This window comes from Ptychodera flava, chromosome 16, assembly GCF_041260155.1.
Source record: "Ptychodera flava strain L36383 chromosome 16, AS_Pfla_20210202, whole genome shotgun sequence".
Classification (NCBI taxonomy): Eukaryota; Metazoa; Hemichordata; class Enteropneusta; family Ptychoderidae; genus Ptychodera; species Ptychodera flava.
In genome coordinates this window covers 1,416,216-1,429,580 of record NC_091943.1, presented here as the reverse complement: position 1 = coordinate 1,429,580, position 13,365 = coordinate 1,416,216, and the positions used below count along the sequence as shown (strand labels likewise).

Sequence of the window (13,365 nt, the reverse complement as noted above, 5' to 3'; positions counted from 1 at the left end):
GTTCCCGCTTTACAAAGTCTGGGAGGGGGCCTGTAGAATGAGTTCAGTGTGTCTATACGTCTGTGTGTTCAGACCGATTTCATTCTAAGAAAGCACAATTAAGTGTAGTTTCCTATGGCAAAAATGCAGGTCAGTTTGCTTTGTGATTTGATCTAATACAGTTGATTGACAGTTGTTTTATTGAATTAAACCATTTGATTAGAGCTATTACTCAAACATACTTCTATCAAAATAATTAAAACTATTGTGAAAACATATACCATGAGCTATTACTTTTCATGCATGGATGTGCTGTGGCTTTTTTGTTTTTTTAGCTCCCATATATGCATATGTATATATGCAAATGGGAGGTATTCTTATAAGGTGGAAAAATGTTGTCTGTATGTATGTATGTATGTACGTATGTATGTATGTATGTATGTATGTATGTATGTATGTATGTCCGTCCTCATCAAAAACTCCTAAACCGTAGCACCTACTGTCTTAGTATTTGGTGTACAGGTGCACCTAGGGGTGGAGATGTGAATTTGTTCAAATGAACATGTCAGTGCCAAAAATATGCAAATGAGAGGAAAAAAAGGAAAAATCCTGCAAATGGCTAAAACTCAGTAAGCATTGGTCAGATTTGGTTGAAACTTGGTATTCAGATTTCTTTAGGTATTCTAAATTATGTGTGCAAAAATTGGGATGAAATTTGCATGTTTGTATTTTTAGGGTATTTTTTCCTTTTTTAGGCAAAAAAATCTTGTTCTCTGAAATCGCTCGTCTGATTGCTATGAAACTTAATATTCATGTTCCTCAGGATGACCTCAGTCATGCTTGTACAAATTGTATTGATATTGTCATATTTGTAATTTTGGGGCAATTTTCCCAATTTTTGATAAAAAAAATTTTTATTCAAAAACTACTGACTTGATAGCTTTGATATTTGGTATACAGGTATCTAAGATTAATCTCAATATAATGTATCGAAGGTATGTTGAAACTGGCAATTTTATTTTATTTTTGGGGCAATTTTTGCCTTTTTTGGTCAAAAAAATTTTCTCCTAAAACTTCTGATCTGGTAGCTTTGATATCTAGTGTACAGGTTCCTAGGGTTTATGTTAATTAGATATATTTAAAATTAGGATGAAATCTGCAATTTTGTATTTTGGGGGGCAATTTTTTTCATTTTTGGTAAAAAAATTTGTTTCTCAAAATTTACCAGTCTGATTGCTTTGATATTTAGTAAACCAGTTCTTAGTGTTTTTGTTAATAAGATATATTGAAATTAAGTTGAAATCCGGAATTTTGAATTTTTGGGGCAACTTTGCGAAACTGTTAGTGTTACTGGGATATCTTTCATTTTGTATTTTTAAGATTTTTTATGGTAATTTTATACCTACTGGAACTAAGAGTATATAATGTGGTGATTTAGTAAGCATTCGATATGGTAAACTGTATTTGGTGTTGAAATGCAGTAAAAAATTCCTGGCAGATTTTGAAAAATTTCAAACAAATGCCAATAAAAAATTCAGCCAGAGAAGGTTTGACAAAAAGAAAAGATGGGAGAGTGGGGAAAAAAGAATGTACAATGGATTGGATAAAAAAGATAATGTACCTCATCGATCTTCCAGACACCGTCCCTTATCAAATGGTCCAGCCCGATGTATTTTTGTGCGCAATTAACCATGCAGTGTATTTTAGTTTAAGATGTCAAGTTAGGTAAGGATTCGAAAGGAATAGTCAAGTTCACCACAGTTTAACTTTATCTCTTGTGTCATCATCCTTGTGTAATTGGTTAAGTTTGTAAGTTGTTCCAGATGTGGATGCACCAGCTGTTCTGGAAGAAAACAATGTTTACTTTTCCATGTAGGGTTTCTGAGTTGATGATTGTATGTTGAAATTTCTCCATGTATCTGGTGTATGGGCAAAGTGTAAACATTGGTTGCATGTTATGTATTTCAGTCTGTGTCAAATATTGTAAATGAAAAAAATCAAGAACAGTTTGCTGTGTGCTTGTAAAAGATAACATATTTGTCAATACATAAACTGCCTTTCAGATTGATTGTCTTAAAGATTATCACAGAAGTAGAAAAGGAAAAGAAACTAATCAAATTGCTGTAACATATTCACTCTCAGTGCTGTATAGGCCTATACTTGACTATTTTATGATTACTTTCAGCTGTTTGTTATATCTTTGCTACTCTCCATGGGCCAAGGCACACTTTGGGTCAATGTCATCATTCTGTGCCAGTCTGTGTATGTCAGTCTGTCTGTATATGTATGTCCATGTTTCATACAATTGTTGACTTGTTTTGATAAATATATGGGAGCGAACAGTGATGTTGTCACTATTTTTTTAGCTCATATTTGGTATGTATATAAATACCAAAAAGAGCTGATATGGTGAATCGGTGGCGTCTGTATGTATGTATGTATGTATGTATGTATGTGCGGATGTATGTCCGTCACACACAAAAGCTCCCAAACCGCCGCACCTACCATCACAGTATTTGGTGTACAGGTAGACCCAGGGGTTGAGATGTGACGTTGTTCAAATGAACATGTCAGTGTCACAAATATGCAAATGAGGTAAGAAAAAGGGGAATCCTGCAAATGTGTGGGAGTGGTGGCATTAACTGAAACAGCCCACACATCTGAGTTGGAAATTCTGTAATCTCTAACCTATTTGTATGCAGTGTACCTATTATGTGTAGGAGTGGTGGCAGTGACTGAAACAGGCTACTCCACAGACCTTGAGTCATTTCCTGTCATTGTTCATGAACTGATACGTATTGGCAGACCTTCTGAAACCATGAAGGACTGTGTTGAAACATTCCTCTGCTAAGCCTGTTCCTAAAGTTGACCCCAGTACCTAAAGTTTCAGACCTTATTTACTTTTGTCACTCTTGTTTTTCTGGTTTAAATATTTTTTGATGGACCAATTCAAACCACTGTCCTTGACGGTATTTTTCATGTTAAAAGTCATTAGGACATTCCAACTGATTTGTTACTATTCTGGTACATATTATACTTTATAGTACTTATGGTACTACCTAAGCGGTTTTAAACAAATTTGCAAAGTCATCCAGGGAAATTTCTAGATTGGGCTGTGCGCATGCATGTGCGCATGCATGGGTGGTCTTGTCAGTCCACACAGATATCTCAATCAAAGCTGATTAAACTTTGAAAAAGGATAATTCACAATGGTACACATATGTATGTCATTTGTTTTCTGCTACAATCCAATATGGCCACCAGGCGGATATTGTGTTTCCATAGTTTTATGTCTAAAGCCATTACTCAGACATGCCTTGACTGCTTTCTTTCAAACATGGCACAGTGAATATTCACTGTGACTTGCATAAGCATGTGTGTGGAATTATTTCATGGTATCCAATATGGCCACCAAGTGGTCAATTTTTTCTGATTTTTACATGACTCAAGCCATTACACGATGTCAGGACAATGTTCTTTCAAATTTGCCTTAAGGACAACACACTATGGCATATCGGGGGGGGGGGGGGGGGCTTATAGATTGTGTCCATCCATATGTCCTTGCATCTATCAGTCAGTCCATCCATATACCAATCTGTTGACATGTACATCTCAGATATGCCCAGGACCAGGTCACTTTCTGTTCAAAGTTGCCCTCAAGGATAATACACTGTGGCATACATACATACAAATCACTTTGTCTCTGATTTGATCCAATGTAGCCACCAGGCAGCCATTTTGTTTCCATTTTGTCATGTCTAAATCTATTACTTAGACATGATCATGTCTTGTTGTCAAAGCACTGAACTACATCAACCACAAGCCACTCTTTAATACTGACTTTAGGACTGGTCAGTAATATTTTTATACTGAAAGTACAGCTTTTATGTTCTGTGTTTGTTGACAGTACCGCCCAATGTGATTGAGTTACGACAGGATAGAACTATCAAGGAGGCAGCCAGTGTGACATTTCACTGTAATGTCACAGGAGACCCCAAACCATACATTATATGGCAAAAAGATGGTCGTGAAGTAGAAGAGAGTAACAGAATTTACAAACACCGTAATGGCTCCCTTTCAATCTTTGGTGCATTGGTAAGTTCCTGTTTTTGAGTCTAGCATCATCCCCTAGCAGCGAGTTTTGATACTTTTCAGACTGTTCTTATGTTGAAGGCAAAGTCCTTTGCCAAGCTGTAAGCTTCACTCCCCCATTCGCTGTGTCCCTGAATACACTGAATTTTATCGCATGATAATCCCTTCCTTTACCAAAAAACATTTCAATTCTCCTAAACTTGAACTGAAATGTTTTCTCAACTAACTTTGCCTAGGTGATGTAATTACGGCAAAGTCTATTGGTGGAAAATGATGTCTCATGATATCACTCTCATGATTCAGCCAATCAAGAACTGTGTTGTATCCTACTATGTCTTCCTTTGAAAAATTATCAGAATTTTTGAATTTAAGAATTTCAGAATTTCTTCTTCTGTCTTGCAGAACTCTGATACTGGTAACTATACATGTTCTGCTATCAATGATCTTGGAAGAGCTGATCGCATAGTAGGTGAACTGTCCGTCACAAGTAAGTTTTGTCTTTTCATGCATTCTTTCCCATTCATTGATAATCCCACATCCAATCTGAAGCAAAGTTTACATAAAGAATAGTCATTTGCTATGATAGTAGGGGTTGTTATCATTGCATTGAAAGTACATCACACACATGAGTCTCATTGCTATGATAGTAGGGGTTGTTATCATTGCATTGAAAGTACATCACACACATGAGTCTCATTGCATTGATGGTTCATCATATTTCTCATTAATTGTTTACTGAATGGCAGTTTGCTATTTGTGTACATTATCCTGATTAGTTCAAATCATAATGAAATTTTCAATGACAAATGGGAGCACAATGTCAATGATACTTTGTTTGATGGAAGAAGTTGTTCAATCTACTGAAAGTTGCTTTTATGACAGTTGACAGAGCCTAGCTGCGAATAATAGCCAATGGTTACGTTGATAGAAGACATGATTTGTAGTATGTGCAAGCTTTGCCTCCAGAAAAATATACATACTGGGTTCAAATTGTGTTCTGAAATAAAAGCACTATTGATAATAGTGTAAAATCCCAATATTCATGTTCAGCAAAGAAATAAAGTCCCAGTCTTCACGACTCGTATGAAATTCTTCTTTTCTTAGGTAGACCACACATCACCACTGGAGAGCCCCAAAACAAAATAGTGGACCTGGGACAGCCAGTGCTGATAAACTGCGTTGCTGATGGTAAACCCAAACCCACAATTGAGTGGTGGACCCAAGGTGCCATGATCCAAGAGAGTGAAAGAATACAAATACTTGCCAACAACTCCTTGCTGATTGTGGCTGCCAGACAAGAAGATAACAGGCTATATAACTGCAAAGCTGTCAACACCCTGGGATCTGATGATACTCAGACCACAGTTATTGTTAGAGGTTTGTATATAAAAAGAAAAAAGTGACTACTTGCAATCATTATTTATTCCCAATCAACCTTCATTCAGGATGATATCCTATACAGACAGTTTATTATTCAGCTTGTGTGTTTACCATGAGTTGCTATGATGTACCTGACAAGTTTTAGTAATTTGTCAAATACTGAGATGGTACATGTTAAAACATATGTTTACACACATTTCTTTTTGCAGCACTTCTCCATGAATAACAAATATAATCGGGTAAAATTGGGCAAAAACCAAGAAACATGATAAAACCTTCTTTTACTATTGTAGGTAATGAAAATGGATGACTGATTGACTCCTTAGTTCACTGACAATTTTCAAATGCAAGTTCAAACGTCTAGTCTAAGATTTAGATACAAGTTACATTATATCAGCAGTATGCTAGACATTCAGATAATAAAACCAGAGAAATTCTAATTTTTACCATGCTCAAAGAGAATGTTTGCCTCCACCATGAAAAACATGGTATAGCATAAATTCTTTTAGCTTTTTACCTGTGATAATTAATCCTTTGAGCACTGTAATTTTTCCCACCAAAATTTTAGTGTAACATTTTACCAAATTTAATGAATTTTCTGTAATTTTTTTGATAATTTTGGACTAAATGGAAATCACATTTCCTTGGCTACAGTTCTTTATCAAAATTTTGGCGAAAATCAGAAAAAAATTGACTGAAGTATATTTTGTAAAGGCAACAAAAATTGACTTTGGCGCTCAAAGGGTTAATGATACAAGGAAAGAAAGTCTGTCCAAACTTGAATGAAACAATGGGATTGAAGGGCAAACTAGCAGAGCGCTGGCGATATAGGTTTATGAAAGAAGTATTAGCTTTGTTAATAAATTTCAAAATTATTGAAATGCTAGTGTTATTAGGATAGTGGTGAATTGATACCAATGGCTTGTTTAGACTGAAAATGCACTTTAAGGTAGAAAATGCACTTTAAGGTAGAATGTGCCTCGGAGACATTATCCGGAATCTCAAACTTTTACAATTCATTTTGTCCGACAATTTGTGAGGCTTACTTCGAAACTTATGGAGTAACTAAAGTTTTGCAGGCTTAGTTTTGTGAAAATCAGGAATTTTGTCTTCTCCCATAGAGTCAACACAGGGACGCGGCCATTTTGAATCTCAAATATTGGTAAATATTGGGTAATTTGTTTCTCTAGTACCAAAATTTACATGGCGACCAAGATTTTTGTTCTTGATTTTGAAAGAGAATAGTTGAAAGTTTGCTTGATGAAAGTTTGAGAAAAAGTTTAAGTCTTTCATTTTTGAGGCACAGACTACCTTAATTATACAAGTTAATTGTCACATACTGGATAAACACACTTGATTTAGCTTGGCAATGTAATCCCCAACACATGCACACTTCCATGATATACCCAGCGTCACTTCAGGAACAAATTCAGATCCAAAAAATTTCAGTAATGTCATGTTGCCATATTCACAACAATGGTATGCATGTGACCAAGACCATTGTGGATATTTAATTTTATATTTCATTTCACTTGAAAGGGACAAATTTGCCGTCTTGCACCATTGTTTTTGTCAATTTCATGGTATATTTGAACTTAGCTATATTGGTCAGAACTCTAAACATACCAAATATGTGGAGGGTGTTTTCTTGTATTGACCAGAAAGCTACTCTGAGGAAGTGCAAACCAAGAATATAGTTTTAAAAATGTTTTGACTCCCAAATCATGGTTTTGAGAATGTATTTCATGACAAGTAAATGACAACAAAACTGCAACTTTGTCCCTATATCTGGTGGAAGAGATGTTAAAACCTGTTATCCTATGTTGTTGTATTTTCTATTCAATTTATAATTGAATGCCATTCTGCACCTGCTTGTACATGTTTTTATGTTACAAATCTTGTAGTGCATGGAGATTGGTCTGAATGGGACAAATGGGGGGCCTGTAGTGTAACATGTGGCCAGGGGCTGCAGACAAGGTCCCGTACTTGCGACAATCCAATGCCAGCTAATGGCGGTCGACTTTGCCGCGGCAATCACAATGAGGACAAAGTGTGTAATCATGGAGCTTGTCCCAGTAAGTGGTGAACACACGTAAGCTAGACTGCACGCCACCATCAAAGAGTCATTCATGTCTTGTAGAACCATGTTTATGTTTGAAGATGTCATCATGTCTCACATGGTAGAAAGGAGTCATGAGAAAAGTCACCATTGTATGCATCTAGTGTTTCTCATTGACCCTTTGACTGTGAAAGTCAATTTTTATTACCTCCTTAAAATATAACTGGACAAGTCTTTTTCAGATCCAGACAAAAATATTTCAAGATTTTCCTGTAAATTTTGATCAAAAACTGTTGTCAATGAAATGTGATATCCATTTGGTCCAAAATTATCAAACAATTACAGAAAAATTCATAAAAAATTTGTAAAATGTTGCACTAAAATTATGATGCGAATAATTACAGCACTCAAAAGGGTTAAAGGTTCAATAAAGAAGTTAGATGTAAATTCTTGAATTTTGAATATATTCAGTGTCAGTCCAGACACTATTGCTACTTGTTATCAAATTGTGCCTCCCTTGGAGAAAGAATGGCAATATCTGATCTTTTAAAACCATTGTGCTTGTAATAGTTTTATCTGCCTACCTTTTAAAATGTTCGACTTATTTTTGTATCAGATATGTGGATATTTATCAGATATGTGGATATTAAAATATCCACTTTGTGAACAGCGTCAGAAAGATGCAAACTTTAGCCCTGTCAATGACCACCCTCAATGCAGTGAAAAAAGTACATTGTGTGGGATTCTGAAAGACGTCTTCAAACATTAAATGCAGTCCATTGCAGTATGTCAATGCTTCACCAGCCTCAAGGTGCTGCATGAGAACATGTAATTATGCAAAAACTTCTGTTAGTGTGTAAAAAGTGACTTTGGTTGTGTTTAATTGCTATCAGAGCTTGGTGCATTGGTTTGCATGATGCTTCATCTTGAACGGGTTTTGCTGTTCACTACATCTAAATAATCAGCTGTGACTTATTTGAAACAGTCATGCGCTGTTGTAATAACATTGTATCATTTCCACATGTATTAAACAATGACACAATAAATACTATCCATGTAGATTTGACATTGTGTGTCCATTTTGCCAATTAGAATTGTTCAATTTTGATGTGTAATATAGACAGTACTGGCATTCACTGAAGTATTGCATACCTGAAAATCAAATCTATACACTGATTACTTTATGCCACCGAAAGTGAATTATGTGAATAGCGTTGATCGCGATTTCAGGTTTGTTATTAAATATAGCTGCACGCGTGCGACTTTGACAATGCTGCCTAAAATTCTGACAAATTTTGTTGTTGTATGTGCCGCTATTGTTGCAGCTTGCATTGTAGTCTGAGCCATAAATTCATTCAAATTAGTGTGACTGTTAGTACCCATTGTAACACTGGCAGGTTTTATTTTCATCATTCTTGCGGAAAATGTGGACAAATATTTATTTATGCATATTAATGAGAGAAAAAATGAAATCATTAGCAATGAGCGCTATTCACACTATTGATGTACAATGCTACATTTGACACAGCATGTTTCTTCAATGCAGCCACAGTGACATTGCTGTTTAACTGCGTTGACCAATCACTTTATGTGTTACCAAGCGCATTGAGGGCCATTTTTCATGTATGTTTAGACACAGTGGCTCAACTGTGAATAGTTGAATCAGTGAATGCAATTACTTGAGAAGCTTAATATTCATATCATGGAGCAAGGGCAGCCAACAAAGCTGTTCATGGACAGATATATTGGTAAGCTGTTCCTGGAGAGCAGGTTGGCCAATTTATCTCACATCAGTGGAGAAGGAAAAGGTGGATTAGTCACAGCACTAGCTCATCAGGACATTTCATGCATCTCAAGTCATCCAGCATGCAATATTGGGAATGTATATTTACTATGGTTTTGAAATATCACAGAGTTGAGTGTACATATCATATGTCACTGTTTTATATTCATGGATAGAAACACTAAAGTCAACATAAGGGGAACAGTGTTTATAATTCATGTCAGTCTTTTTCATAAAGTTATCAAGAATTTAACACCCATGCCATTGATTCAACACTTATAAGTACCTTGTAATTTGAAATTTTATCAATCTGAAAACTATTGGAAGGCTTTGTAATATAATGCAGTGTATATCAAGATATTGTTGACTTGCCTGTGCCAAACATGATTGTCAGTGACCTGTTTTCTAGCTCAGTCATGAGGTCTGTGAATTATAGATATCAGATAGAGCAGTCAAATTCTCTGTCAAACTTGACAGTTTGGGTATATAGCCAAACAAAGTGTGGTGAAAATGGCATACTCTTATTAATGAAAAAGCTAATTGCCACAATCATTTGCTTATGGTTTGTTGCTTTTTGTTTTCTAGTTCATGGTCAGTGGGGAGACTGGATGCCGTGGGAGGAATGTACCAAGACATGTGGTCAGGGCACCAGAAGTCGGACCAGGTTATGTGATAATCCAACACCACAGTTTGGTGGTAGAGCTTGTCAAGGCTCTGCATTTGATCAGCAAATCTGCAACATTAAACCATGCCCAGGTAAAAATGTCTGAACATTTATCATGGTCGTGCATACGGAATGTACATGTAACTGAAGTCGTATTGCTGTCTGTCGGTCTGTTGGTCTGTCTGTGATACAATTTCTGAGAAACTACCAATCTGATTCAATTCACATTTGATATACAGATTAAGTTGGTATATACCTCAAAAGTGAAAGACTTTGACTTTTGCTCAAACTTTCCTCAAGGTGTAATTCAACCATTCCTCTTTCAAAATCAAGAATAAATATTGAAGTCACCGTGCAAATTTTTGTATCAGGAAAACAAATTAATCCAAGATTTACCGATATGTGAAATTCAAAATGGCAGCTAACCCTGTGTTAACTCTATGGAGAAAAACAAAATTTTTGATTTTTAAAAAACTAAGAAGGTGAAAAGTTTTCTTACACCAAAAGCTTTAAAATGACCCCTACAAGTGGTAGATCAGAAAAGAATTGTAAAAGTTTGAGAGTCTAAATATCTGTCCCTGAGGCGCATTCTACCTTAAACATTAACTGTATTGAGGAACTGATTGTTGGTAATACAGGAACCGGACATTTTAGGAGTTACCAACACAGTCAGGTATAACTATCGCCTCAGGTGGTAATACAGTCAAATACAAGAAATTAACTCTTGTGAAAGTTGAAACATTGGTTGGAAGGAGGTCAGACATAGCCAAAGCAATACCACCAGATCTGCATGCACAAAATGCTTGCAAATGATGTGTTCTGAGTGTGCTGTGCATGGCTGTCTGGTGGTGTGTTGACTACTCGTTACCTCCTTTAGACAATGTTTCAACTTTCACAGTGTTGATATCTTTGTCATCAACCAATATTACTGCCCAGACGATAATTACACCACCTGTCAGTGTTGGCAACTCCTCAATTTAGACAGTATATCTATTTCCGTTATTGCCAATGGTTCAAAGCAAACCACTGTTACGAGACATGTCAAGTCTACCCTCAAAAAAGCAGTTCACTATCCAGAAACACTTCAAGTATGTACCTTCTACCCCAACACAATGCAGTCCAACTTTTTTCAGAACAGATGTTTTCTGTCCACTTCGCAAAGCTAACTTTGGTCACTTTATTCTTCACTTAGTTGATGGTAACTGGGGAGCATGGGGACCATGGCAGGAATGCAGTGAGTCTTGTGGAGAAGGAACACAGATTCGTTCAAGGCAGTGCAATAATCCAGCGCCGAGGGATGGAGGACAAGATTGTCCACAATCTGACACTCAAAGTCGAATGTGTAAAGTACAACTATGCTCTGGTAAGTTCATCGTTCATGAAGATTCTATCATGACAGAACCAGTGCATTTAGATACCCGTGGGGCCGTGTGACAGATTATCTCTAAAGCTGCTCATGATGGTTGTGGTAGAGAGTTTGAAAGAGGTGATGCAGCAAACTGATAGAACTTTCCAGGTGCCAAGCTATACACAATGGATGGTAATCCTGAAATTTTCACAGAAAGCTTTGGTCCTGTTTTTCACATTTTTGTCATCAGATTCCAGCAAATGCAAAACTCTCTAGTCACAGATGATTCATTGACCCCTGTATCACCATGGTTTAACCCAAATCCATTGTTATCAAAAGCAAGTAGATGATTCATTGACCCCTGTATCACCATGGTTTAACCCAAATCCATTGTTATCAAAAGCAAGTGCAGACCTGTTTTCAGAATCAGGAGTGACCAGGTCAGATGTAATGTTTTTGCTGTGCTCTTTCAGTTGATGGTAAGTGGAGTTCATGGAGTAGTTGGTCAATGTGTAGCAAGTCGTGTGGAACGGGTGAAAGACAAAGGACCCGAACATGCACAGAACCAGCCCCACTACACAATGGAAGATACTGTGAAGGCGTTGATTACAATGTTGATTTCTGCAACACAGATGGTTGTCCAGGTGAGCATGTCTATTTGCACATAAGCCTCTCATGTGATAAGATGTAAGTAAGGCATCTCTTAAGCCTTAACTGGCAGACAAATTTATTTTGTAATATTTTAAGCGTCATTAACAAAAAAGTCTACTTAATTCATGAAATTCTCGGTTGGATTCAAACTGACAACCTACAGCACCAAGTTCCCTAGCAAAGACATCAAAGTCAAAGCTGCTTGGCTTGATCCTTACCATTATATGAGTGGTTCAATAGCCAATCCAAATTGTTGCAATATTTCTGACTACAACCCCTCCGCATGCTTTAGACTTTGTGAATCACCCGCACAAACACACACTTGCTATCACAAATCTCATACAAACTTTATCAAAGCAATGAATACGTTGCTCAACTGGGTGCAAGACAGCCTTAGGAACAATGCTGTCCACCAGCAGAGCTACCAACCCAGAGTAGAAAATTCACTAAAATCTCAGCCAGATTAAAGCTCACAATGTACAGCACCCAGTCATCTAGCGCAGACACTATAAATGTAAGTCAATTTTGAAACAAGAGTCAGTGAAAAGAAATTTCCTCCACTGGCGATTCCAATAAACTCTGTATCAGCAAATACAGTATGTTCTATTTTATCAGAGAAACAAGAAAAATTCACAGAAAAAGTTTTGATTTTGTTGCACTTTCAGTACACGGTGGATGGTCGGAATGGGAAGAGTGGGGTGAATGTAGCAGCTCTTGCAATGGTGGGCAGCAGAAACGCCATAGAGCATGCATTAATCCAAGACCAAGCAATGGAGGGCGAAGATGCAGTGGCAGCGATTTAGAGATGAAAGTATGTGGCCTTCAACAGTGTCCAAGTAAGTTTGGCAATTTTGTATAATTATTTCAGCAATTTTTATTTTCATTTATATTGTTGATTGTAATGATTTTTCTGCAATAAAGTAGTTTGTAATTACCCGTACTTACAATCTCAAAGTGATATATCATGGAGGACACTGTGATGACGCAAAAGGGTTTAGCAAGAATCTGAATAACTACCCTGAATTTAGTAGATTGTGCTATTCCATTGCTTTCTCTTTCGGTATACTGTGACCTTTCATGAAGTTTGGATTAAAGAGGCATCTGTATTATGTATGTATGTTTCTCTGTGCATCTATATCAAAAACTGCTGCATTCTAGCTATAGCATTCAGTGTGTAGATGTGAATGCCTCACAATATGCAAATGAGCATAAACAATTGGAAAGTGGTGAGACATCAAGAAAGTATAAGTGATTGCTCTACAGGTACTTTGATACTGCACATGTTCATTACAAATAGTTTCAATTTAGTATATTTTGCAAATGTAGTTTGTCCACTTTTGGGCCAAAAATTATATCTCAGAAATCTAGTGCTTTGCAGTTTGGTTTAAAATTTGGTTTACAGATTCATA

At 36.6% G+C, this 13,365-nt stretch overlaps 1 protein-coding gene across 3 annotated transcripts in view; it reads left to right on the top strand.

Annotated features, from left to right (window-relative positions):
• Positions 1–13,365, top strand: part of LOC139152493 (hemicentin-1-like) — a 91,650-nt gene that overhangs the window by 48,076 nt on the left and 30,209 nt on the right. For 2 of the 3 annotated variants that reach the window (XM_070725649.1, XM_070725648.1), the window contains exons 18-25: positions 3,887–4,074; positions 4,474–4,558; positions 5,176–5,448; positions 7,356–7,526; positions 9,879–10,049; positions 11,150–11,320; positions 11,779–11,949; positions 12,622–12,792. In XM_070725649.1, the coding sequence (XP_070581750.1) occupies positions 3,887–4,074; positions 4,474–4,558; positions 5,176–5,448; positions 7,356–7,526; positions 9,879–10,049; positions 11,150–11,320; positions 11,779–11,949; positions 12,622–12,792 (1,401 nt within the window). The remainder of the gene's footprint in view (positions 1–3,886; positions 4,075–4,473; positions 4,559–5,175; positions 5,449–7,355; positions 7,527–9,878; positions 10,050–11,149; positions 11,321–11,778; positions 11,950–12,621; positions 12,793–13,365) is intronic. The other variant, XM_070725650.1, reaches the window with a different exon arrangement.